The sequence below is a fragment of the Triturus cristatus genome, chromosome 3_2 (assembly GCF_964204655.1).
Source record: "Triturus cristatus chromosome 3_2, aTriCri1.1, whole genome shotgun sequence".
In the NCBI taxonomy this organism is placed as follows: domain Eukaryota; kingdom Metazoa; phylum Chordata; class Amphibia; order Caudata; family Salamandridae; genus Triturus; species Triturus cristatus.
Window position 1 is genome coordinate 734,700,815 of NC_140584.1, and position 26,393 is coordinate 734,727,207.

General features: G+C 49.1%; 1 protein-coding gene across 2 annotated transcripts in view; it reads left to right on the forward strand.

Annotated features, from left to right (window-relative positions):
* The window catches only part of STAT1 (signal transducer and activator of transcription 1), a 543,237-nt gene extending 531,864 nt beyond the window's left edge, over positions 1–11,373 (forward strand). For both annotated transcript variants that reach the window (XM_085648786.1, XM_085648787.1), the window contains one exon: positions 9,317–11,373. In XM_085648786.1, coding sequence (XP_085504912.1) covers positions 9,317–9,343 — 27 coding nt within the window. In that variant the 3' untranslated portion in view covers positions 9,344–11,373. The remainder of the gene's footprint in view (positions 1–9,316) is intronic.
* Positions 11,374–26,393: the final 15,020 nt, after the last annotated feature.

The following is a 26,393-nucleotide window of genomic DNA, read 5'->3' on the forward strand; positions in this document are numbered from 1 at the left end:
AGGCTAGAAAGCCTACTACTAGAGCATGTTATGCAGAAAAATGGAAACGGTTTGTTATCTATTGTAACAACAACAACATCAATCCACTTGATGCTTCTGTACAAAACATCATTTGTTATCTGTTGCATTTAGAGCAAACTGGATTGGCTTACACATCCATTCGTTTACGCCTAGCAGCAGTAGCCGCTTACCTGCAAAATAGACAACACTTATCTCTATTCAGAGTACCATTGATCAAAACCTTCATGGAAGGATTAAAAAGGGTGATACCACCAAGTGTTCCCCCTGCACCAGAGTGGAACTTAAACATAGTCCTTGCAAGGCTAATCGGTCCACCTTTTGAACCAATGCACAAAAGTCAGTTACAATTCCTCTCATGGAAGGTTGCTTTCCTCATAGGAATAACCTCACTAAAGAGAGTTGGTGAACTTCAGGCAATAACTATACAGGAGCCTTTCTTTCAACTTCACAAAGATAGGGTGGTTCTTCGAACCAATCCTACATTTCTCCCTAAAGTAGTTTCTGCCTTTCATATAAATCAATCAGTTGAGTTACCCGTGTTCTTTCCTCAACCTGATTCTGTAGCAGAGCGAGCTCTACACACACTTGATGTTAGATGAGCTATACTATATTATGTAGAGAGAACCAAAAATTTCGAAAAACAAAACTACTATTTGTTGCTTTATCTCCACCACACGAAGGCAATCCCATATCTAAGTCGGGTATTGCAAGATGAATTGTAATATGTATCCAAACATGTTATGCCAAAGCAAAAAGAACTTTGAAGATACCCCCTAGAGCACATTCCACTCGCAAAATAGGGGCTACTATGGCCTTCTTAGGGAATATTCCCCTAGCCAACATCTGTAAGGCAGCAACATGGTCTACACCGCACACATTCACCAAATACTATTGTGTATATGCGTTTGCGAGACAAGCAAATATAGGCCAAGCAGTACTTAAAGCACTGTTTCAAACAACTACAACCACTACAGGTTAGCGACCGCTTTGGGAGTATACTGCTATATAATCTATGTGATCGACAGCGCTTCGAACGGTCAATGTTACTTACCTAGTAAACATCTGTTCTTGACATGTAGAGCTGTAGATTCACATGCGCCCACCCGCCTTCCCAGTCTCCTGTAATGGTTGCAGGTCTCAATTTACATTCTTACGCATGGACATCTCTATTCTACACTCACTAACTCCATTCTTACGCTCTGCAAGAAAACAATCTAACAATAGTATCGATGCCCATGCACACTATCACCGACCTTACCTCGTGACTGGAAAGACTTCTTCGAAGAAAAACAACTTGCAGACATCCGGACCCAAAACTAGATGGCAGGAGTATGCAACGCTTGTGAATCTACAGCTCTACATGCAAGGAACAGATGCTTACTGGGTAAGTAACATTTTCCTTTCGGTGATTTTGCTTATTTTTGTAGCGGTGAGACACTAAAATGGCGATGGTGCCTGTAGAAAACCGGCCAGGTGGCAACCATAGTTGCAGGGCCAGCTGTGTGGAAACTCTGGGGCTGTTGGTGCACTCAAGTAGCTATGGTGGACAGGCCTCATTAGCACTACTCCAAGACACACCAGCTTGCCTTTACGGATCTCAGTGCTTCAACATGTAGGAGGGGGGCACAAGCACCAGTGACATTGAAATGATGGGCACCACTCTCCTTTCAGGCCTGTTCTGCTCCTGTCCTGCCTCTTCTGATTCTTGTGCCCCCCTGACTGTGTCAATTTATTGAAGAGATTGTGAACTCTCTGCATGAAAAGTGAATTCCCCTTCCCGCAGCGTATCCCATCACTCATTTTGTTCCTCCTTGAGTGGTGAGGTACAATCCTCATGCTGTCCTTGTGTTTGAATTTGTCGATTCCCTTTCTGGGGTTTAGGGAGATGACACCCAAGACATTTATCCCAAGGGCAAATACATCAAGTACGATTTGTTGGCTTATGTTGTTGCTTGTGTGTGTTTGGAAATGGGATTTTTAGGTTTCCCCTGCCTTCCACTTCTCATGAGACTGGACAAGCTAATGTACTGATCTGAAAGAAACACGTTAGTTAGATTCCTCACCTTAGAATATCCCCAGGCGTCAGACTGGATCCGGAAGATTTTTCGTCAGCAATACCCCTTGCGCGTCGCTAGGCGCCGTCTGCGGCTCCGCGTCCGTCGTCGGCGTCGTGCGCCGGAATGACGTCGTCGGAGTACTTAGACGCCGCCCTCGCGCGCTGACGTCAGTTCTTCTTTTTTCCGCGCCAGTAAGCGCAGATCCGGGAGAGCTACCCCTTTAGTCAATTTTTGACTAACTTTTTGATCCTGTCTATCGACACCAGTGCCGGTAGGATGCCTGGGTTTAAAGCCTGTACGGACTGTAACCGATTGATGTCGGTTACGGACCATCACCGCCGGTGCCTGTACTGTTTGGGCCTCGACCACGACGCGGAGTCGTGCTCGGACTGTAAGGCCCTGACCTCGAAGGCTAGACGGGAGCGGTCCCGTAAGCTCCTCGAGATTCGTCACTCGGCTCCGCGCGCCTCTCGATCCCGGTCCAGGAGGAGGTCCAAGGATCGGTCGCGGAGCCGCAGCCGACGTCACCATCGGTCGTCGGGATCAAAGTCTTCGGGTAAGTCGAAGCATTCCAAGAAGTCCAAGAGGCGACATCGCTCTTCGGACTCCCCTCGCCGGTCGCGCGACTCGGTCGAGGGTCAGGGTGGTTCCACCCCCGCGGCTCCGTCGGAGCCGCAGGCGCCGCGTCCGTCCCCATACCCTCCGGTCCCTGGGACTAACGCGACGCCGGCGGAAGTCAGTGCCTTCCTCTCGGCCATGAGGAACCTGGCTCCGCCGTCGGCGCCCGCTGGTGCGCCTTCGGGCCCCGCGGACCCGACTGGGCTGCCTTGCCAGCCGGCGGCTCCGGCCCCAGCGCCGTTGACGGCTCCGGCCTCGACGCCGCAAGCGCCCGAGGGACCCGTTCTCGAGTCCCCGTCGACACCAGTCGACCTCGTCACGCCTCCTCCACCGGCGTCGACTCCGGTTCCACCCCCGACGCCGACGTCGACTCCGCTCGACGTCGTGCCCCAGTTCAGTCCCGCTCCGGGCCCGGCGCCGGTCCGGCGTCGATGGACGCCGAGATCGGCGCCGCTAGAGACACATTTTGTCTACCGCCCGGCTCCGTTACTTTCTCCTCTACACCAGGAGTCGGATGATGGGGACTACTGGGAGGGATCCGAGGATCCTCTGGCCCATCAGGCCCAACTGTCCCAGGACTGGGCAGATGAACTGGGGGAGGCCAGTGGTCTGGATACCTCGCCAGACACTGGATTCATCTCTCCTCCGACTGTGGCTTCGGAGGAGGGTGCTGCTTTCTCCGTGGTGCTGCGCAAGGCGGCCGCAGCCCTTGGGCTCGAGCTACCTGCCGTGGCTGTGAGGACAAATGTCCTCACTGAGGTGCTTCAGTCTGCAGCAAGCTCCACTGAGCCTCTGCTGCTATTCAATGAGGCCCTCACTGACGTTCTACAGGGCACCTGGTCCAAGCCCTCCACAGTTCCTCCTGTGGACAGGAACGTTGCCAGGCGCCACCGCCCTGCTCCGGGCGACCCCAGTTTTCTGTCCCAACACCCTACCCCTGAGAGCCTGGTTATCCAGGCCTCCACCTCCCAATCCTCTTTCCCGACCGCCCCGCCGGACCGGGATTCAAAGAGACTGGAGCAGTTTGGCAAGAAACTGTTCTCTTCCCTTAGTTTGGGCCTGCGGTCTTTGAACACCGCTTGTCTCTTGGACCGTTATTCCCACTCTCTGTGGGATGCGGTGGAGGACGCGCTGCCCCTGTGTCCGGAGGAGGTCCAGACACGTCTTACCCAGGCTCTGGCCGATGGGAGGGATGCAGCGCGACATGCTATACGTTGTGGGCTTGACACCACGGACTCGCTGGGTAGGGCCATTTCCACCTCTGTGGCGCTTCGACATCACGCCTGGCTGCGGTCCACGTTGTTTTCCGGCGATGTCCAGAGCACTCTGATGGACATGCCGTTTGATGGCACTCGCCTGTTTGGCGAGAAGGCGGACAGTGCGCTGAACCGCTTTAAGGACTCCCGGGCTACGGCCAAGTCCTTGGGCCTCTCGGCCCCGCGGTCGCAATCTTCCGCTTTTCGCCCCTTTCGTGGCCAAGGAAGGGGTGCCTCCTCACGTGCGCCTAGCCACCAGCCGCAGAACCAACCTGCGCGCGGTCGCGGACGTGGTTTCCGCCGCGGCGGATCTGGAGGACGACGAGGTCAGCCCACATCCACCCCGGCAGCATCCGCCTCAAAACCTTCCTAGTCCGAGCTTTCAGGCCCATTCCACGCCAGTGGGCGGCAGAGTTCGCCATCACCTGCTCCACTGGCGGTCCATCACATCGGACAGGTGGGTGCTGCAAATCGTCCGAAGGGGCTACTCCCTCCCCTTCGAGACGACCCCTCCAGCCATGCCACCGCAGCACCACCGTATCTCGGGGGATCATTTGAATCTTCTCCACGAGGAAGTTTCGGCCCTCTTGGCCAAGGGGGCCGTCGAGCGCGTTCCGAGCCCAGAAGTAGGTCGTGGTTGTTATTCCCACTACTTTCTGGTTCCCAAGAAGGGCAAAGGGGGCCTACGCCCTATCTTGGACCTCCGGAACGTCAATGCCTTCCTCCGGAAGGAGAGGTTCAAGATGCTGACTTTGGCTCAGGTTCTGGCTGCCCTCGACCCCGGAGACTGGATGGTAGCGTTGGACTTGCAGGACGCATATTTCCACATCCCCGTCCTGCCGGCCCACCGGCGTTACCTGCGGTTCACGGTGGGCCAAGAGCACTTTCAGTTTACCGTGCTCCCCTTCGGTCTCACCAGTGCCCCTCGGGTGTTCACGAAAGTGATGGCGGTGGTCGCAGCTCATCTGCGCAGATCAGGGGTTTCAGTCTTCCCCTATCTCGACGACTGGTTGTTGAAGGCGGACTCGCCCCAGACAGTCGTCTCCCACCTCCAGACTACGGCGGATCTCCTGCATTTGCTGGGATTTTCCATCAACGTGCCGAAGTCACACTTGAGTCCCTCTCAAACGCTCCTCTTCATCGGAGCGGTTCTCGATTCGGCGCAGTTCCGGGTCTATCCACCGGAACAGCGGGTCCGGGATATTCAGGCCCTGATTCCCATCTTTCGGCCTCTATCCTGGGTTTCGGTCAGGCTAGTGTTGCGGCTTCTGGGGCTGATGGCCTCCTGCATCCTACTAGTGCATCACGCCAGGCGGCGCATGCGGGCTCTGCAGTGGGACCTGAAGTTTCAGTGGGCCCAGCATCACGGCAACCTGTCCGACCATGTCTTGATCTCGGAGGGCACTGCACAGCAGTTGCAGTGGTGGCTCACGGACCGCGATTGGGTCATGGGCAGAAGCCTCTCCCTTCCCCAACCGGAGCATGTCGTAGTGACGGATGCGTCCCTCCTGGGATGGGGTGGCCATATGGGAGAGGCGGAGATCAGAGGCCTCTGGTCTCCGGCGGAGTCTCGTCTCCACATCAACCTGTTGGAGTTGAGAGCGATCCGGCTTGCACTGAAAGCCTTCCTTCCCTCTGTCAGGGGCAGTGTCGTGCAGGTGTTCGAACAACACCACCGCCATGTGGTATTGCAACAAACAGGGCGGGGTGGGGTCGTGGACCCTTTGTCAGGAGGCTCTGCACCTCTGGACGTGGCTGGAACACCAGGGCGTCACCCTAGTGGTTCAACATCTGGCGGGCTCTCTGAACGCCAGAGCAGACGAACTCAGCCGCCGGTGCATGATGGATCACGAATGGCGTCTGCACTCCGAAGTGGCGCATGGTCTCTTTCAGCAGTGGGGAGAGCCTTGGTTAGATCTATTCGCCACCGAAGAGAACGCGCAATGTCAGCAGTTCTGCGCGTTGGTATTTTCCAAGGCGGCTCTCGCTCGGCGACGCTTTTCGTCACGAGTGGAGTTGCGGTCTGTTGTACGCCTTTCCGCCTATACCACTTCTACCCAGAGTGCTGATGAAGATCAGGCGCGACCGGGCCCAAGTCATCTTGGTGGCTACGGACTGGGCACGAAGGTACTGGTATCCCGAGCTACTCAGTATGTTGACCGATCCTCCGATACGTCTGCCCCTTCGGGAGGATCTTCTGTCGCAGCAGCAGGGGACGGTCCTCCACCCGAACCTGTCCAGCCTCCACCTCCATGCGTGGAGATTGAGCGGCGGCAGTTGATGCCATTTGACTTGCCTCCTGAAGTCTGTGATATCATTCTGGCAGCCAGGCGTCCCTCCACAAAGACGGTATACGCCTGCCGGTGGAACAAATTTGTGGCATGGTGCACGGCAAAGGCTGTGGATCCCCTTTCCGCCCCTCTTTCTGAGGTTCTCCTCTTTCTTCTTTCTTTGGCCCGGCAGGGCTCTGCCCTGGGCACCCTGAAAGGTTATCTTGCTGCCATCTCTGCCTTCTTGCGGTTTCCTGATCAGCCTTCTCTTTTCAAGTCCCCTGTAGTTACACGCTTTCTAAAGGGCATTACTCACACGTTCCCTCCTGTTCCGTTTGTAATGCCTCAGTGGGACTTGAATCTTGTCTTGACATTCCTGATGTGCGCTCCCTTCGAGCCTCTTCACAATTGTCCTCTTCGTCTGCTGACGCTTAAGACTGCTTTTCTGGTAGCCATCACCTTGGCTAGACGGGTGAGTGAGCTCCAGGCTTTATCTTCAAAGCCTCCTTTTCTGTCTGTTCATCCGGACAAGGTTGTCCTTCGGCCTCGTCCCTCCTTTCTTCCGAAAGTGGTGACTCCATTTCATCTTGGGCAGTCTGTCACCTTGCCCACCTTCTTTCCGCCTCCGCATCCTTCCAAAGAGGAAGAGAGGCTCCACCGTCTGGACCCAAAACGTGCGCTCTCCTTTTATTTGGACCGCACTAAGCAGTTCCGGCTGGACGACCAACTTTTCGTTGGATACGTGGGTGCTAAGAAGGGGAAAGCTGTGCACAAACGGACCATCTCTCGGTGGGTCGTTTTGTGCATCAAAATTTGTTACTCTTTGGCAAAAAAGGACCCTCCTGTTGGGCTGCGCGCCCATTCTACTCGGGCCACAGCGGCTACTACTGCTTTGGGACAGGGAGTCCCTTTGCAGCACATCTGTCAGGCGGCGACGTGGGCGTCGCTACACACGTTTGCCAGGCATTATTGCCTTGACAGCCAAGTCCGGAGGGATGGCTTCTTTGGCCGTTCTGTCCTCCAGGACTTTCTGGTGTGATCTTGGTTCGCAGACCCACCACCGGGGATGGTATTGCTTGGGTATCTATTCTAAGGTGAGGAATCTAACTAACGTGTTTCTTTCAGATGAACAAGTTACTTACCTTCGGTAACGATGTATCTGTAAGAAACATTAGTTAGTTAGATTCCTCACCGACCCACCCATCCTCCCCGTTCTGCGAACTGACATCTAGGGTTAAGGTTATCCTTTTCAGGCCCCTAGATTTTATTTTTGGCACCAGTGTCGGTCTTTGCATGGCTCTGCGTTCCTGGCGCGGAAGGCTATGTACAAGAACTGACGTCAGCGCGCGAGGGCGGCGTCTAAGTACTCCGACGACGTCATTCCGGCGCACGACGCCGACGACGGACGCGGAGCCGCAGACGACGCCTAGCGACGCGCAAGGGGTATTGCTGACGAAAAATCTTCCGGATCCAGTCTGACGCCTGGGGATATTCTAAGGTGAGGAATCTAACTAACTAATGTTTCTTACAGATACATCGTTACCGAAGGTAAGTAACTTGTTCGACAGGTACCAACTTTGAATCTCTTCCCCCTTGCACTAGAGAATCCATCAAATTCTTATGAAGGGTTGAAAGTAAGCTGAGAAGACGTTTGTCCCTCATTTGTGGCCCGAGCTATACCCATCTCCAGGGTTTTTATCTAAAATTGCCTGACTTGCTCAAGGTGGACTATTTGTTTCTTAGTCTGGGAAGCTAATGTATATCGTCAATACTTTCCTTCTTCATAAATTGAGTACTCCCTTAAGAGGAAAAATGTTGCTGCAGCTTTTGCACTTCACCCTACACATGCTTGGCCTATAGCGCCCAGTCTTTGATGAACTGCTCTCAGTCTCTCTTTGTTGCCGTGGATGAGAGGTTTGACTGTGCTTGACTTTTTTGAGAAGTTACAGTTTATTTCTGATATCACTCTGGACACTGTCAATGCCAGTTTTGTGGGATCAAGGTCCGCCTAGCCGGCAGATCACTTTTGGTTACCTGAAAAGAGGTCCCTGCATGGAAGGCCCCCCTCCGATCCCCCTAAAGCTTCTCATACTGGTTCATGCTATTTTTGGTTCTTGCCTGTTGCCTTAAAGAACGCTTCAAGCAGATTGCTAAGGAATGGAAGTTGGCATCCCTTTTCATCCCAGGGCTTGCCCTTCCGTGTCCTCTTCCACCAAGTATAATCTTTTGAGGTTTGCTATGTCCTGAATGGCTTTTGTTTTGGATCTTCGGGTGAGTTAACATTCTTAGACTGCATCCTACACCAAGCCCTATTCCGCCTCATCACAATCCTACTTTGCGCCTTCTTGCTCTGGAGTGAGAAGGAAAGTTTATACATAAAAAAAATTCTGCTAGATTTAGGGCTTGCAGGTGACTGACTCCGGTGTGCTTCACCCTCATAGATAAGGGCTGGATAAGGAACAGTTAGGCTCAGTGTAATGAATTTTACTGGTAAGTAACCAGGGCTTTGTGCCTCACCTCCACGACCTCTCTATCCCACCATTTTCACAATGGAAGTTTTTACAAGCACCACCACCACCTTCATAAGGCTCCAACCTAAACCTACCAGTCATAGCTGAACCCCGAGTTGGCTTGGTCAACTTCTTCAAGACTATCTTTCCAGGCAAGCTCTGACGTGCAGTTTAATATGACGAATCCTATTTAGATGCAACCCAGCTTTTACTTGGATGTAACGGGCACAACTTTGAGAAAGAAATAAAGCCCAACGTCTGGCAAAGATTTCATTTGTTGTACCTCACTGATCGTACTTGTAAGCTGGGCTTGGTACTCTGTTGGAGAGTCTGTGATTCCCAAGCAGAGCCGAGCTTTTAAAACACTGCTCTGATCATGTGTAGAGACTGCTTGCTTCAGCGAGTGGATGTGATGTGACCTGCATATCTAATATGGCTCTGCAAACCGATCTCCTTCAGTTTTTAGGTTATCCCGAATGGCAGCTCGAATAGGTTGCAATAGATCTCAATTTAGAAAAAAAAATGGTGAATGTGTGAGAAAGCTCCATTCTATGTTTATTTACCTTTTGCATTCTTTTTTCTAGATGTGTACAGCAGCATATTCAAACTGAAGGTACCTCATTGCTTGTCTTCGAGTTGTTCATTGGTCGTGTCTTGAAGAAGAATGCTGAGCCAATTGGCCAATGGACAGCACATTGATCTCACACCGCTTAAGTGAAATATGGACATCAGAGGACCTTTTGGCATCTGCTGATATTAATTAGCTCGTTTAGCAAAATGGTCGTTCAATACAGGCCTACAAGAGAGTCTGAGAGCTTTGTGTTGGACTAATGAACAATGTATGGGAATGGCCGTACTTGAACAGGTAGCAGTGGCTTAAGAATATGTCATAAATCAGCTTTCAGGGGGTTACACTCCACCTCCTCACTAACCTGCATGGAGTTGAAACTGAAAAACGCAGGTGGAGGCACTCTTGATGAAACGTTTGACCTATAAGAAGGCCTTAATAGATTTCGTGGCATAGAGCCAATACTCCCAGCCACTCCTCTCCACTCGTGGCAACGCAGTGTTTCTAACAGAACCCTCACACACACTTTGGCTAGAAAAGGCAATTTAGCGAGGTCTGATGTAAAAAGTTGTTAAATAATCCATCTATATGTGCATCCTTTACAAGGACATAAGCTGCACTCACCCTCCCCCGCCTGTAATCTTCGAAGGAAGAGCCTGTAGCCTTCACAACCTCCTGGTTCACTGCACTTCTTGAAGTTCACTCTACTTCTCAAAGACTAAGGACCTGATTCACAAAGGTAAGCTTACACTTTTGTGTAAGTTTACTATTGTTTTTGCTATTCACAAACTCCAAGTTAATAGTAAGTTTACGACTGCGGAGACACTGCAGTCGGGCGGAGAACTGCGCCCACAAAACGATAGGACAGGCTTATCTGTTCATGTGCGAAGTCTGCAGCCATAAACTTTATATTAACTCGGAGTTTGTGAAGTAAACATAGACAAAAGTGCAAGTTTACCTTTGTGAATCAGGCCCTTCCTCTGTCACACAAGCTGTTGTAGCGTTTAGCTGCATCTGACTCGTCCCCTTGAGGTCTTTACCTCAGTAACGTTTTTACTTTCACTCTCTCCACAGCAGCGGCTGGAATGTAGGGAGGGCCCTTGCATATGTGGTGTTGGTCAATGCATGCATGCAAGGTGAGTGGTGTGTGCAAATAAAAAGATCAAAACGACTTACCTTGCCTGCTACATGAGGTCTGGGGTCCTCCTCACTCTGGTCTCCTCGGGCTCCAGTAAATTACCTTAAGCAATCCTGGCGCTGCTCTCATGCTGCTAACCAGCATGAGAGAAGGGCCAGGACTGGAGGGAGTGGATTCTCTCAGTGCTAACAAGAGCACTGGAGGCCTAAGCTTTTTCTTAAGACAGCTAAGTTAGAGAAGTTTAAAATATGCTGGACAGCTGGCCAAAAAGGACATGCGCACTTTAAACTGAAGTTCACAGCTGCCACTAACAAGCAATGGCCCCGCCCCGTCCTGACAATTGGTTCAGGACCGAAGGATGGAAATAAAATGCTACTAAATTAACTTCATTACCATTTTATTTTTTATTCCTGGGGGGCATTTTGGGCAGTAGGGTGACGCTCCTCCGCTCTCGCGGAGGAGCTGCTCCTATCTCTCAATAACCTATCTAAGAGCTCTGCCTCCAAAGCTGCAGACTCTTCCTTTAACGGACTCTACGCATAAATATGTTGCCTTTCCGCAGTGTATTTGCCATGGGTGGAGACGTAGTGTTGCTTCACTGTATAGCTTGTGCTGACAGCTTCCTCCACTAACTAGCACACCTTGTGCACAATGTATAAAGAACCGAAAGAGGATTATACGGTTTGCAAACATAATTGTAACGTACATTTAAAAAGTCAATGTGAAACGGGAGTACTGCAAAAATAATTTTTCGCTGAGCCTTTTTCTGCTAGTGTGTTAGCTAGTTACATTTATCTTTTGCTCTACACCTTGCATTTGGTACGAAAAGTGGATGCCAGATAGGCTGCTGCACAGCTTTTGTCACCGATGGATCATCTAAAAGACCAGTGTTAACTGCTCACTTTTATTAAGTCAAGTAAAATGAGTGTGCATTAGGAGTGTCGCAGGATTTTACTTATGTTTTGATTGACGAGTTTGCCTAATTTTCTACCTATATTATGTTGTAACATACAACTGCGTGTGAACTGATAGAGTTATTGAGAGGAAATAACTAGAGACATGAGAATAGGTGTTCAGACAGGCGATTGCATGAGACATTTCTAAAATTTGCATAATGAAAGCGTTCAGCCAAAGGTCCGACTTGCTGTCTCACTGATCTCTGAAGTGGTGAGTGCTCACGATTTACATCTAAGAAATGCACAGCCGCCATCAAGCAAGGCAGGACTCGAGCCGTGACTCTGTGTGTCTGTCTTGCTCTTTGTTTCCTCCCATGCACTCAGGTAAGAAGGGACACAGTGGAAGTATTTGCAGGAGCCCTACTCGAAATCTGCAGGTGGGGGACCGGGGTTGGACTTGGGTAATCTAGCGGTGTCTGAAGGGCTGGACTGATAGGTCAGAATATGGGTCGTTTTTGGGGCGTTTGTGGGCTTGTTTTATGGTCTGGTGGGACGGTTTTTGTTGTTCATTTCTGATATTACTGCAAACATTGCCTCGAGCAGGCATAAATGCACACAGTCTCCCATGCCTTGCAAAACACTTATACAACATCTCTTTACAAGTTCAAAACTGCTCCAGTTTGCAAATATGGGCCACATTTTTAGCTATCTAATTAGCTAATGGGTGCCACTTTTATTTTAGTCACAGGCATATTTTCTATCCTAGTCTGATTCTGTGGAGTACCTGGAGTGTCATCCGACTGGCACTGGGGTTCTCTTTATGTGGGCATTGCACCATGTTTCAAGCCCTTGTGTTTTTTTTCACAACTTGTTCTTATTAGGAACTTTAGTCTATTGGTTTCTTTGATACAAACAGACTTAAACGGACAATAAATTAAAACCCGGGACCATAAGCACGTTGTTCTGTCATCACGAGATAAATGGAAACTCCGTTTCGGGCTACAGTACCAAAGTATGATACTTAGGTCCCGACTTACTAATAATAGTTGATTCAACGCGGCACAGTAACCAAAGTTGCTGCGCCGTCTTGCATCAAAGAGAGAGAGAAAAAATGTGTCATCTACCAAGATATGGTGCATTTTTTTATCTGGCCCAGCGCTGGTGCAATTGTGGCTGCTATACAAGAATGCACACAACCTTGCACCATAGTGTAGGGGTGTGTGCGTACTCTAAAGCATAGGCTTTGTACTGCAATGGAGTCCTTTAAATACAAAAACTATATTTTAAGACTTTCTAACTTTGCATGTGTGCTCCATTGTAGAGCAAACATACAAAGTTAAACAAATAAGGTAAACTAAAAACATTTCTCCCCATAATACCTGGTTCAAGGTGTTGTAGGGTTTTGGTGCAAATCCCAGTCTACAAATATTAGTTGATAGGGGTTTTTGTCAAAAACCGTGGGTGGTTACATGGGAATGACCTTATACCAGTTGCATGATGGAACCACGCATGCCCTTATCTCTCATGTCTTTACTATGCATGCCTTTACCACAAACACTTTTACCATGCATGTACCTTTGATATGCATTCCATTATAACACAAACATAAGTTTTTCACAGGTTGCCAGTAGGCAGGTGTATTAGGAAGTAGTTTCTTTTCATTTACTAATAACTTTGGCGTTGTTTGACGAATCCTAGCAGTTTCAAAACTAGTTTGACGCTCACTTCAATTGCTATCTTGAAAGTTTCATAGTGATCCATTATATATATATATATATGTATATATATATCACTGAAAAAAACATAGGTTTCACACACGTTATAGTTACAAATTAGCATTTAAAAAACCTTGCAAATTCACTTAAAAAACCATAGGTTTCACACATGTTATAGTTAGCTGGACATTTCACTCGTAAAAAAACAATGAAATTCCCCCGTTATAGTTAGTGCAGGCAACTATAACTCACGCGACCGCAATCCTCTGCTGATGACGTCAGATATTACATCACTGTATTTAGACACTTATTTACCCATGTCTTCTTCCATTAATCTTTAGCTATACATATATTACAAATATTTATTTTTCAGAAAGACACATATGTCATCAGTGATGTAATATCTGACGTCATCAGCAGAGGATTGCGGTTGTGAAACCTATGGTTTTTTAAGTGAATTTGCAAGGTTTTTTAAATGCTAATTTGTAGCTATAACGTGTGTGAAACCTATGGTTTTTTCAGTGAATTTGTACGGTTTTTTAAATGCTAAGTTATGTTTTTATTTTATTTTTATTTTTTCAGGTTTTACACCGTGCGCGCTCTGTGGGCACTCGGTGCACTCCGTGCACCGAGCACCCACGGTTCGCAGTGCGCGCAGGGTGCGCGCACCTCGCGATTTAAAAAAAAAAACAAATTTCTTTTTTGTTCCCTTGGGGGTCCTTCTGTGACCCCCTGACCAAGGCTAGGGGGGTCAGGAACTGTCCACTCTGCCCCCTTTTCACGTTCTCCACTTTTGATTTTCACCCCCTCAGACTGCGAGAGACAAAATGGCGGCCGACACTTCCTGGTTTCGACCGATTCGAATGTTTACCGACATCTAACAACCAATCAGAATTGCGCTCGCGCACGGCAGGGTGCGCACGCAGTATAGATATAGATATTGATATGCTTTTAAATGCTATTTTCTCAGGAAATACTGAACAGATTTACACCAGACCTGCAAAAGGCACTTCCTTGACCTTATGGCTACCTCTCTGCCAAATTTCAAGTAATTCTGTTCAGCCGTTCGGGCTGTAGCTGTGTCTAAAGGTCCTATGGAAAAATGCATGGGGAAAACGCGTTTTGGGACCCCCTTTTTTCTCGGCCCCCGCTTGACGAATCACCCCGAGACTTTCAGGGTAGGAGCTGAACGGAGCGCCCCATTAGTTTTGAAAATTTCGTGAGGATTCGTCAACCGGCGCCAAAGTTATTCAAAATAGAATTTTGAGATTTCCTATGGAAACTAGGTTGTAACTATAACTATCTACTGGCGACCACCAGTAGATAATATATATATATATATATATAACCCTTACCGATCCTAAATATACCCTTGCCACCCAAATACCCTTACCCACCCTAAATTCTAAAAATATTCTTGCCACTCAAAAATCCCTACCCACCCTAAGACAAATCCCTTGTGACCCTTACCCACTCTTAACATACCCCTGCAGCCCAAATATCCTTGCCCACCCTAAAAAAGGCCTTCTCAGGTAAGTATAAAGCCTTTATGTATATAGGCTTTATATTTACCTGTGAAATACTTACATATGCGTTGTAATGGCATGCGTGGTAAAGGTATGTGCAAGGTAAAATTTTGTGTGGTAAAGACTTATGCGTTGGTAAGGATGTGCAATAAAGGTAGTGCATGGTTATGGCTGCGTTGTAAAGGCTGTTTTGCCCCTTGTCCCACCCATGGAACGCCTCCTTGAAGCAAAGTAGTGTTACTTTTGGAAGCTTTCCTACATATATCCTGGTTTGCATTGGATAGTAAATCTTCCACACACTTGAAAGCAAATTAGCACAAAGCATTAGTAAATCTGGTCCTTAATGTCTTCTATTGCACCTCAAAAACATGGAAAGAGTTCCTAGTGAAAATCATGTAAGGGGGATTTTGGGAAGTTTGTTTTAAATTTGTTTCCTGTGAACTGTGCACAGTTGCAGACTGCTATGAGATAACTGGCTCAATGGATGGCCCGTACGAAGGTTACTTACCATGGACATTCACTCTTTCTGGAGGGCACATCTCCCGGAGAAGAAGAGTGACTACCAAGTAAATAAGGTTTCGCTTCTAGGAACTACTACTGCACGTAACCAAGAAATCACCATGCAAGCTTTAACTGATTTATTTTTAAAGAGGATGCTTCTGGGCGTTAACTAGCAAACAGGGATATGCATCCTCCTTTTCACATTACAACAGTGGTATCTAAGCCAATATTAAATATTATAAGTTCTCTGATGCTCTACTTGTGGCATCAAATGAAAGTGTCTGGCATAGCATTGTGGAGCCAGGGAATTTATATGAAAATGAAAGGTTTTATGATTGTTCTGAAGTACTGTTCTAATTAGCTATTGTTGCATTTTTGTAGTCTTATGGACTCAGTAGACTTTCTTTTGCCTTTATATCTAACTGTGCAGTGCAGTGATTAATGCAGAACTGATAAAGAAACTTGTTTTCAAATGTATATTCTGCTTTACCATTGGTCCTTTACAAAGATTGCACCTTCTGAAATGTACTTAAATTGCCATCTTGTACAGTGTGCCGTGCAGTGTATTAATTTGACCTTCTTTCCATAGAACCAGTGAGTAGAATATTTGCATGCGTAGTAATAATGGGGCAGAATTATCAACACTTCGACCGATGCAGTCACAAAAAGTGATATACACTGGCGCAGTGTGTAGATAAAGTATTTACTTGATTTAACATGAATGCATATCTACTGCCAGTGGTAAGCAGGACTTTCCCCCCAAAAACCATAGCGTGTCCTTGATGAAGGCGTTTACAAGGAGATTTTTATTATTTATTCTCCTAAATGTAAATGTACCGCTGTGGAACCCTTCCTGGCCTTTCCCTGTGAAGTGCCCACTCCTGGGCACCCCCAAGGTGAAGCCAGGCACCCTAGCGCTGTTGGGGCCGTTGTGGAGATTAAGCAAGCTATTGCCCAGAGTTGCAGAGTGGGACCCATGATTAGAATAGGCACCGAGGCGAGAATTATCGGGTCCGGGGAAATTGAGCCCAAGACCCGCCGAGGCGGGAATTGAACCCTGGTCCGGGCCAGACCTCTGCATCAGGGTCTGCCGCTCTAACCATTGAGCCACACTTCTCCACCTAACGCTTCACACATTGCATGTGTGCTGCACTGTTCAGCACACATCCAATATGAGAAAAGTTAAATATTATTTCTGATAGATTCTTTGAACTGTAGATTCTTCACTTAAGAATATCTTTCAGGCCCCATACTGAATCTGGAAATATAATTTTAGAACAGTGCTCCTGCACGCCGCCAGGTGGCATTGTACTGCTCCGCTTTGGCTCTACACTGGCCCGTAAGTAATGGAGCAGCACAGCATATAAGCACCAGCCCTGCATGCTGACGCGAGTTCCACTTTTCTGTGCATTACAATGCGGATTTGGAGCTCTGCTCACGATATTGTTGGTTTTCCGATGACTTCCAAAACTGTTGCACAGTGAATAAGAGAACAGTGGGAGGTTTCAAGACAAGCAACTGTTGGTCACGTACCTGCACAAGGTGTGTCTTTGGTGCCTGGGCTCGGGGCAGAACTGTAAGTCAAGTGATTAGTGCACCCTCATGTATCTAAACGTGATCCGAGAAGTGACATTGTTGCTGAATACAGGATGAAGTTGTGGCTTTCACGTGGTTTGGTACCAAGTCATGGCCCTGGACTCAGTTCCAAGCCCGTGCCAGCTGCAGCGACGACTCAGCTTTGCACTCAATTCTTCTAGTAAATCAGAGTCCCAATGCAAGCAGAGGTCTCCAGTGGGTTACTGCACATGTCTGACCCTGAACTGATGTCGGCTCGAGCTTGACTGGCATCACGCTACCAAATGACAAAAGCACAACTGGTCGTCATGCAACCTGACTCTAACCATGTGCCTCCACCACGTTGTAAATATCTGCAGAGGCTGGGGGGGCGCTAGAGGGCGCACGGCGAGATGGCCGCCTGCTAAGTCGGCTCCGCTGGTCGGTGTTAGGAAACAGCAGATATCGGCGACATGCAGTGATCCTAGCGGCATATAAACGGCGTACCAGACCATTTAAACATGCTGGAGTAAATATGTGATGGTTGGCGACTCTGGAGCTGCAGACCCGCGATGAACACTAAGCTCCGGACGATCGTGGCGGGCTCGGGAGAGGACAACATGGCGGCGCTGGAGGAGAAGAGCGGTATGGGCCGAGACTAACGGGGATCTGTTGCGGAGACGAAGTGAGTTGCCGTCGCTGCGCTGTGGAGCTGTTGGATGGAGGTGGGGATCCCTGGAGCTGTGGCTCCGGACCGGCGTTCAGGTAGAGCGAGGTGGACGGCGCGGACGAGAGGACGACCCGGAGGCAAAATGGCGCCCGTCATGTCGAAATCAGCTGCCTTCAGGAGGACACGAGTGAGGAGCGGAGAGGGGAACTAGGTCTGCGGCTCCTGCATGCAATGTGAGAGACGCAGCCTTGCTACAAATAACGTTACTCGGAGGCGACCGGTGGAGACAGGCGGAGAACGGCTGGACCGGGTGATACAACGGGTGCATGGACTGCCGGGCTGATTACGGGCTGTGAGTGCAGGTGAGGCTGTGCGCTGCAGAACTGGCGGAGGGTGCGTGGAGCGCCTGCGAAGACAACTGGCCCTGGGAGCGAGGCGACAGTCGGGGAAACGGGAGAGCCGTATGAGGTGCGGAGGAACTCCTGGAGCGCTGGATATTGCCGTGAAGTGAAGGTGCGAGCGCCGCAGCGACCCTTCCAGAAACACAGTGCGCAGAAGACGGGGCTCGACGCGTAAGTGGTGGTGTGTGGCGCCATGGGAAAGGCCGACCGAGGCCAGACGAAGCTACACTTTGACGCAAAAAAATCTGCAAAAGCGCACACGGCGCCGTCGGAGGAGGCTGCGGAGACTGCACAGGCGGCGCCAGTGGGGATGGAGGGTGCCCTGCAGGCCATACAGCAAAGCTTGCAGGACATACATGGCAAGCTCGACTCTATCACGCTTCACGTGGACAACATGGCGGCAAAGCTGGATGGCCAGGGGGAGCGTCTGGTGGAAGCGGAGACCCGGATATCGGCGGTGGAGGATGAATCGCACACCACAACCCGAAAATGTACGGAAATGGAGCGGCTGCTGGACGTTATAAAAAACAAGGCGGAGGATTTGGAAGCGAGGTCCCGTCGCAACAACGTACGAATCGCGGGAGTTCCGGAGTCCACGAATATAGCCAAGATGGAAACCTATGTGGAGGAATTGATCAAAACTGTGTGTGGAGTGGAATCCCTCTCACCCATCTTCCTGGTCGAACGCGCGCACAGAACACTGGCCCCAAGACCGAAACCTGGACTACCTCCGAGACCTATAGTGGCGCGGATCATGAACTACCGAGATCGCGACACCATTCTACGTATGGCCCGAGAAAAACGCAAGATCAACTATCAGGGCAACGAGCTGGAGTTCTACCCGGACTTCACAATAACGGTCCAGATGGCACGCAAGGAGTTTAACCCGGTCAAAAAGAAGCTCCGGGAGCTGCAAATTGAGTATGCTATGTTGTACCCGGCGCGTTTGAAGGTCACCTACGACGGGAAAACGGCACTGCTACAGACGCCCAGGGAGGCACAAGACTTCATCAAAAGGATCGTTAATCGGCGAAAGGAACAACGTCGAGCTGATCCCGCCATAGACTCGAACTGAGAACTACTATGTGGATAAGTGTACTGTTGGTTATAATAGACGATAAGGGTCACGGCTGTGACGGAGATTGCGTGTGGTGAGATACACGCTGCCGGATGGGAAATACGAACTTTGGGGGGTGGGTGTCGACCGGAAAGCATAATGCAAGATAGAGCATACAAGGGAGGTAAGCTGCAGATTCTGCTGTTTAAACTGGTGGACACAAGCTCTCTGGCAAATGCACAGGGAAGTAAGGCATGGCAGGCGTGAGTGCGAGAGATCTGCGGGGAAGAAAGGGCTGGATGATCTCCCGGCGTGTGAGGTATTGACTCGCTGATAGCACCATAGACGCTAGGATGTATGACCGTTATACTGGCAGCTGAAGGGTGTACTGGGATCATGCATGTATTATGATTACACAACTGACCACATCCATTAGGTTGGATGGAAGAGTGCGCTCTTGGTGGATCCCCCACGCGGGTGTTCCCCAAATCCAGTTGGGTTGAAATGTTACATAGTAATGGGAAGTGTCTTTGGCAGAGTTGGGTTGCTAAAGTGGGTGGGGGGCGGTGGGGGGAGCGTTGGGGTTTGTTTATTGGGTTCTGGTACGACAGAAGCAACAAAGCTACGAAGGGTGGTATTGAGACACGAGGTACAGGTAGGCTTGACGGGGTTGACTGCAATAGAAGCGAAGTTAGGACAGAAGCTGTGAAACTATGGACCGCATGAGTGAATGATGGAGGGTAGTGTGCTGCGTGATACTGGGTTATCATTCATGACGTGGAATGTACGAGGGCTGAACAACCCCAAGAAAATAAGGCAAGTTTTGGCATACTTGGATCGGCATCACATTGATGTTGCAATGTTACAGGAAACACACATGACGCCGGCAGCCCCTATGCGAGTAGGTAGTCGATGGGCGGAGACTGTGCAGTACTCGTCATACTCCTCCTATTCCCGAGGGGTCATGATACTGATTAAGAAAGGGGTGCAGTTTGATGTAGAATCTACGTATAGGGATGAGATGGGGCGCTTTGTACTAATGGTGGGCAGACTACGGGGTCATCAAGTGGCATTAGTGAACACTTATGGACCGAATATAGACGACCCAGACTTCTATGCTGAGGTATGGACTCGATTGGGTGAACTGCCTGACATACCACTGATCTGGGGGGGAGATTTTAATATAGCGTTGCAGGATGGTTGGGATAGGTCGAGTAACGCAATTGAACCACATACTAGGGCCAGGAGGAAATTGCTGGCCATAATGGCTGATAGGGAACTTGAGGATATCTGGAGAGCCAGGAACCGGGAGAGCAGAGAGGCGACACATACGACAGCGATTAGTAGTAGCTGGTCCAGGATAGACTACTGGTTGGGAACTGAGGCGGTGCTCCTGTGGACGAGATCCGTATGCCACTTACCTAGGACCCTTACGGATCACAATCCGGTAAAACTCACCATTGAGCTGCCGAATTACACACCCCCCCCATTTAGTTGGAGATTTAATGCTAGAGCACTAACTGACCCTTTATATGAAGACGCTATTGGTAAGGCCGTGACGGAGTACTTTGAACTAAATGCGCCAACCACAGAGGACCCCGGGTTGCTATGGGAGGCGTTTAAGGCTACCATTAGGGGGATCTGCATTGGAACAAGTGCGGGCATACTGAAAGATATTCGCCAACAATTGGCATCCCGTAAGCAGAAAATTCGTGAGTTAGAGAGAGAATACGAATGTACACAAAACACGACACTACTGGCCGATATACGACACAACATAACCGAATACCAAACACTGGCAGAGGATGAACTGAAATATATATCGAAACGACAAATGGCCAGGAATTACGGCGAGGGTGGTAGGCCGGGTAGAGCGCTGGCGGCCAAAATATGTGCAGGGAAAACACCACAGATAGTACGCGGGGTACATGATGAGAAAGGGGACATGCAGTATGGGACACAGAATATTCTGAGGGAATTCAGAGCCACATATGGTAAGCTATACGAGACACAGCAGACAGCGTCGGAAGAGGAGTTAGGGAACTATCTGGAGGAGGTGGCGATAGCCTGGCTATCGGATGCACACAGAGAGTATTTGGCGTAACCCATTACAGTGGAGGAGGTGACGGAGGTGATCAAAACACTCCCCAACGGGAAGACACCGGGCCCTGATGGGTTCACAGGTGAATTCTACAAGGCATTCCTTGACTAAATAGCTCCACACCTGGTGGAGATGTACGGCACTGCGCATGACCAGATGCAGTTGCCGCCCACGCTGCGTGAAGCGCTTATCATTGCATTATTAAAGCCAAACAAGGACCCTGAATACTGCGAATCGTACAGGCCACTCTCCCTCATTAATGTTGACGTGAAGATTCTGGCCAAACTATTGGCGAAACGGCTACAGCCGCTAATGACCCGATTGATTCTACCGGATCAGTCGGGATTTATCCCCACCAGATCAGCCACGCACAACACACGCACCCTATTTGCATTGTCACATTATTTGCAACCGACGACTAGGGCAGCTGCGGTCCTCCTGGACGCTGCCAAGGCATTCGATTCCCTTGAATGGCCGTATTTGCACAAGGTGCTGCGGCGGATGGGATTTCCGCTGCGCTATCTGCAGTGGAAACAGCTGCTGTACACAGCCCCGACGGCGCGAGTGAGAGTAAATGGATATGTGTCTGACCCGATACCTATACGCAGGGGGACGAGACAGGGCTGCCCACTGTCCCCATTGCTATTCGCACTGGCGATGGAACCGTTGGCCTGTAGAGTGCGGCAGAAGCATCACTATTCGGCGCTGCAGTTCCCTCAGCGCCCGCTCCACATCTCGCTATATGCGGACGATATGCTTCTGTATGTGCGCGATCCCGAAGTGAATTTAAATGCATTGCTAAGGGAGTATGTTCGATTTGCACAGACGTCCGGGATAAGCATTAATTGGGCGAAATCGGTCATTGTTCCTTTATCGGACACTACTCAACCGCATCAGCTGGACTACCCAATTGAGTGGCAAACGGACCCGGTGCGATATCTGGGAGTGTGGTATCATAGGGACCCGGAGGAGGTGATCCGAACGAACTATGGTAGGGTGGTAGGAACGCTGGAAGGGAAAATAGATAGCTGGATACAATTGCCCCTCTCGTTAGCAAATAGACTGGCCATTGTTAAGATGGTCGTATTACCCAAACTGCTGTATTTATTTAATAATATACCGATACAACCACCAGCTGAAGTGTTCCGTAGAATTACAGCGATGGTACTAAGATTGATTTGGGCGGGTAAACACGCTAGGATTGAACTGAGGGCACTGACGCTACCATATGCGAAAGGTGGGTTTAAAGTACCGGATTTTCTGTTATATTATTTATGCGCACAGGCGCAGTTTGCACTCTACTGGTACCATCCTGTACCGTTCCTAACGCACACAGCGGTGGAGGAGGGTGATGCGGCTCCCATTCCGCTAAAGGCAATACTTCCACATAAGCGCGCACCGCTGCATAAGCGTGACATCAATACAATCGATACGACGAATAGAGCGTGGCGGGTAATGGGGAGGAAAGCGGATAAACTACCATTGTACGCGCCGGGTTTGCACCTTTTACAACATCCAGCATTGTCGGTGACGCAGGAGAAGGTAGGGATGGGGCTGCTGAGACAGGTAGGCATGGCCACAATGGGGGATTTGTTTCCTAATGGGACGTTTCAGGAACTAAGCGATCTTACCTATATTAGTAATCAAACATTGCTGTTTAGGTTTACATATTACAGATTGCAAAATGCCATGAGGGTGCTCTATCCTTCGTTCCCTGAGGAGCCACCACAAATGCTGGCGTTGCAGTTTGTACTAACCACACCCCCTGCCACTAAACTGGTGTCGAGACTTTATAGTAAATTGCAAGAAGATATTGCGGGACATACGCAGAAGTCATTGGACAAATGGAATAGCGTACTAGAGGACCAACTGACACTGGAAGAATGGGAGATAGCCTGTTCACTGACTGAAATGCTGACGCCTAATGGTAATTTAAGAATGCTACATTACAAATATCTGCACCAGACCTATTATACGCCGGCTAGACTTTGCAAGTATGGATTAAGGGAGGACTCGCGCTGCTGTAGGTGTGGGGAGGAGGAGGCAGACTTCTGCCATCTGGCCTGGCGGTGCACAGAGGTTGCGGCTTATTGGGTAAAAGTGGTGGAAATGATAGGCGAAATGGTGGGAATGGAACTGGGGTGTTCAGAAAAGATTTGTTTGTTGGGGATATTGCCTGACCTGCGATCTCTGAAACGTAAATTTGCTGTGATTGCACTTCTGATGGCCAAACGGCGAGTATCGCTATGCTGGAACAGTAGACTTGCACCCTCTATTAAGCTATGGATCAAAGATCTAACCTTCTGTAAGGACGCTCTCAAAACCTATGAGGAAGAGCTTCCGGGAGGGTCGAGACCCCGAGATTACTGGGTGTACTTGATTGACTATTTACAAATGCATCAGATTGTGTGATAATGCTGGACTGCGGAGGGATGGTATGGCTGCTTAATACCATAAAGACACTGCCCGAGGGGAGCTGGGATGGTCCGAGAGGCCGGATGATATTGTACCAAGGCCTAATTGTTTTGGTTTTGTATGTTGAAATGTTGATTGCATTTCCAAAATGTGAATAAAAAAATAAAAAATATCTGCAGAGGCTCCATTATCTGACTTTGATCCTGTACCAGAGCAGGGTGAACTCAGGGATGTTAATTGTGGTGAATTGGATAGCTTCCCCCCCCTTACATCCACGAAGCATTCTACCTTGATTTGCAGAATGCTAGTAGCCTCTCCTCAGACAGAACTTGGCTCGCCACATGGTCCACCAATGGAAGAAAGGGACTCCTTTGCAGCCATAGTTTTAGAATTATAGCTGCACCTCCTCCCAATTGAGAACCAAAACAATTGCTTTGTATTTAACAGCTGAGCCCCTCCCTCCTTTTAATGATGCCCTCAAAGATACTTTAATTGCTACTTGATCGAAACCATTTTCTAGCCAGCCTGTGAATGGGAAGGTGGTCAGGGGTCATAGACCAACACCCGATCATCCATATGTTCTCACAGAGCACTCCAGAGAGCTTTAAAGTGCACCCTCCGACCAGAAAAATGAATGCAAACTCATTTCCAGCTACTCCTCTGCATAGCGAATTGAAGATTATTAATGCGTATGGAACACACGTGTTTTTTCTTTCACCAGAGTGGCACTGCAATCTGTGATCACAGTCTACATGCTGGTTCGCTACACACATGCTCCTTGGGACATGGCTAGCGAGATCTTGGTGGCTGGCTGTTAGAAATAGGGGTCTCTAATTGGCAGAGGTATGCACCTTTGTCCAAGTGAGTTACACTCTTTAGATAACCCCTACTCACCCCCTTGGTAGCTTGGCACGAGTAGACAGCCTTATTCCAAAGGCAATGTGTCAAGTATTTGTACCCTACCACACAGTAACACAGTGAAAACACCACAAATGGACACCACACCAATTTAGAAAAAGAAAGTATCTTTATCTAAACCAAACAACCAAAACGACAAAAATCCAACATACATCTGTCAAAATATGACCTTTAGAACCGTTATTTCAAAAATAGCACTCGGAGAAAACAATAGCTCCAACTGGAGCTATTACGATGTTGTGACAGGCATAAATCCACCGTACGGCGCCGAACACGAGGTGTGTGGCATCGGGCATGGAGTCACACGGACCCCAAACAACAGTACCTTGGAAACAAGGTATATGAACTATGCACGGCATTGTGGAGTGGAGGTGTCAGTGCCGAGACGACTCCAGTTCCCTGGTTGCCACAGGGGGGCGAGGCGTTGAATCTAGGACAGTTGAAGTTAGGCGGCGCCAGCGGTGAAGCGTCTGTTACGGTGAGGCAATGCGAAATCAAAGAGTTCATGAAGTCACCCTCGCCCGTTATCTGCTCCTCGATGACGAGATGCAGGTGCTGGCAGTGACAGCGTTGGTGTGAGCACTGGCATCGGAAAGGCCGATAATTTCAGACGTCTACGGGCATCGGAGCTGCGGTGCAGGTGGGTCGGTGCATCGTGACCTTCACAAACGGTGCCCCAGGCCTCAATGCAGGTCGCTGCATCACTGACGGCGGCTGAGTTGTTTTTTTCGCTTTGCAGCAACCACACAATTCTCAGGGCCCAGAAACTGGAATTGCCACCCTTTTGAATACAGGAGTCCACAGAGGAGTCCAGGTGCTGGTAAGTGGGTTCTAGCTGAAGTCTTTCTGTCCTTTAGACTTCAAAACAGGAGGCCAGCACACTCAGGCACTTGGAGATTTTTCTTCAAGCAGGTTTCACAGCAAAGTTCCAGTCTGTCCTCTCCTCGGCAGAAGCAGCTACTGCAGGCCAACCCAACAAAGTACACACAACAAAGGGGCAGTACTCCTTCTTACAGCTCTCCAGCTCTTCTCATTGGCAGAGGTTCATCTTGAGTTCAGTAGTGATCTAATTCTCAGGGGTTAAGGCCCAATACTTATAAACCCATTTTCTCTTTGTAGTAAGGGTCTCTGAGCCCAGTCCAACCAGTTCTGTCCTCTCTGGTGCAGCATCCCTAAAGGAGGTGGAGAAAGCATTGTGCAGTGGAGACACTGCCTATTCAGAGCCCAGACTCCCCCCTCCCCCCACCACTTTAAATGCCGCCAAGGTCCATTTAACCCTCTATGAGTGACACAGGTAAAGCAGGACACACCTCATCCCCTACCCCCTTGTGGCTGTCTATAGTGAATTCACATCCCAAGCTTCTGTCACTCCAAAACCAGACAGTCCATACATAAACCAGCAGAGGCACACAGAATGGTTAAACCAGAAAATGCCTGCTTTCTAAAAGGGGCATTTTCAAACACACAATTTAAAATCCATCTCCCTTAAAAAGATATGTTATTAAATTCTGAGTTCAGAGAGCCTAAACTCCAATCCTCAATCTTGTCCGAATGGAAAGTTATACTTGTAGGATGTTACAAAGCAACTCCCATGTTAGCCTATGGGACAGATAGCCTTTCAGTAGTGTAAAACTAAATTGGCAGTATTTCACTACCAGCACATGCGACACACACTAGTACATGTCCTACCTTTCACATACAGTGCTGCCTGCCCATGGATGTACTTGAGGGGTGCCTTACATGTTAGAAAAGGGAAGATTAGGGCCTTGCAAGGGGGTGCACTGGCTAGGTCAACATGGCAGTTTAAAACTGTGCATGCGGAAACTGCAGTGGGATGTCTGAGGCACATTTACAGGGCTACTCAGTTGGGTGGCACAATCGGTGTTGCAAGACCACTAATATAATTTGATTTACAGGCCCTAGACACACACTGTGCACTGTTGTAAGAACTTACCAGTAAATCAAATATGCCAGTCATCATAACACTTTCCCTAGGGAGAACTTGCACTTTGACACTAATCAGCAGTGGCAAAGTGCCCAGAGAATCTAAGCCAGCAAAAACGAAATCCAGCATACCATCAAAAATACAGCAGATCGAGGCAAAAAGGTAGGGGAAACTACGCCAGAGATGCCAACCCCAATCTAGAGTGCTTTAAAGTGCAGCCTCCGACCAGTAAAATGAATGCAAACTAATTTCCAAC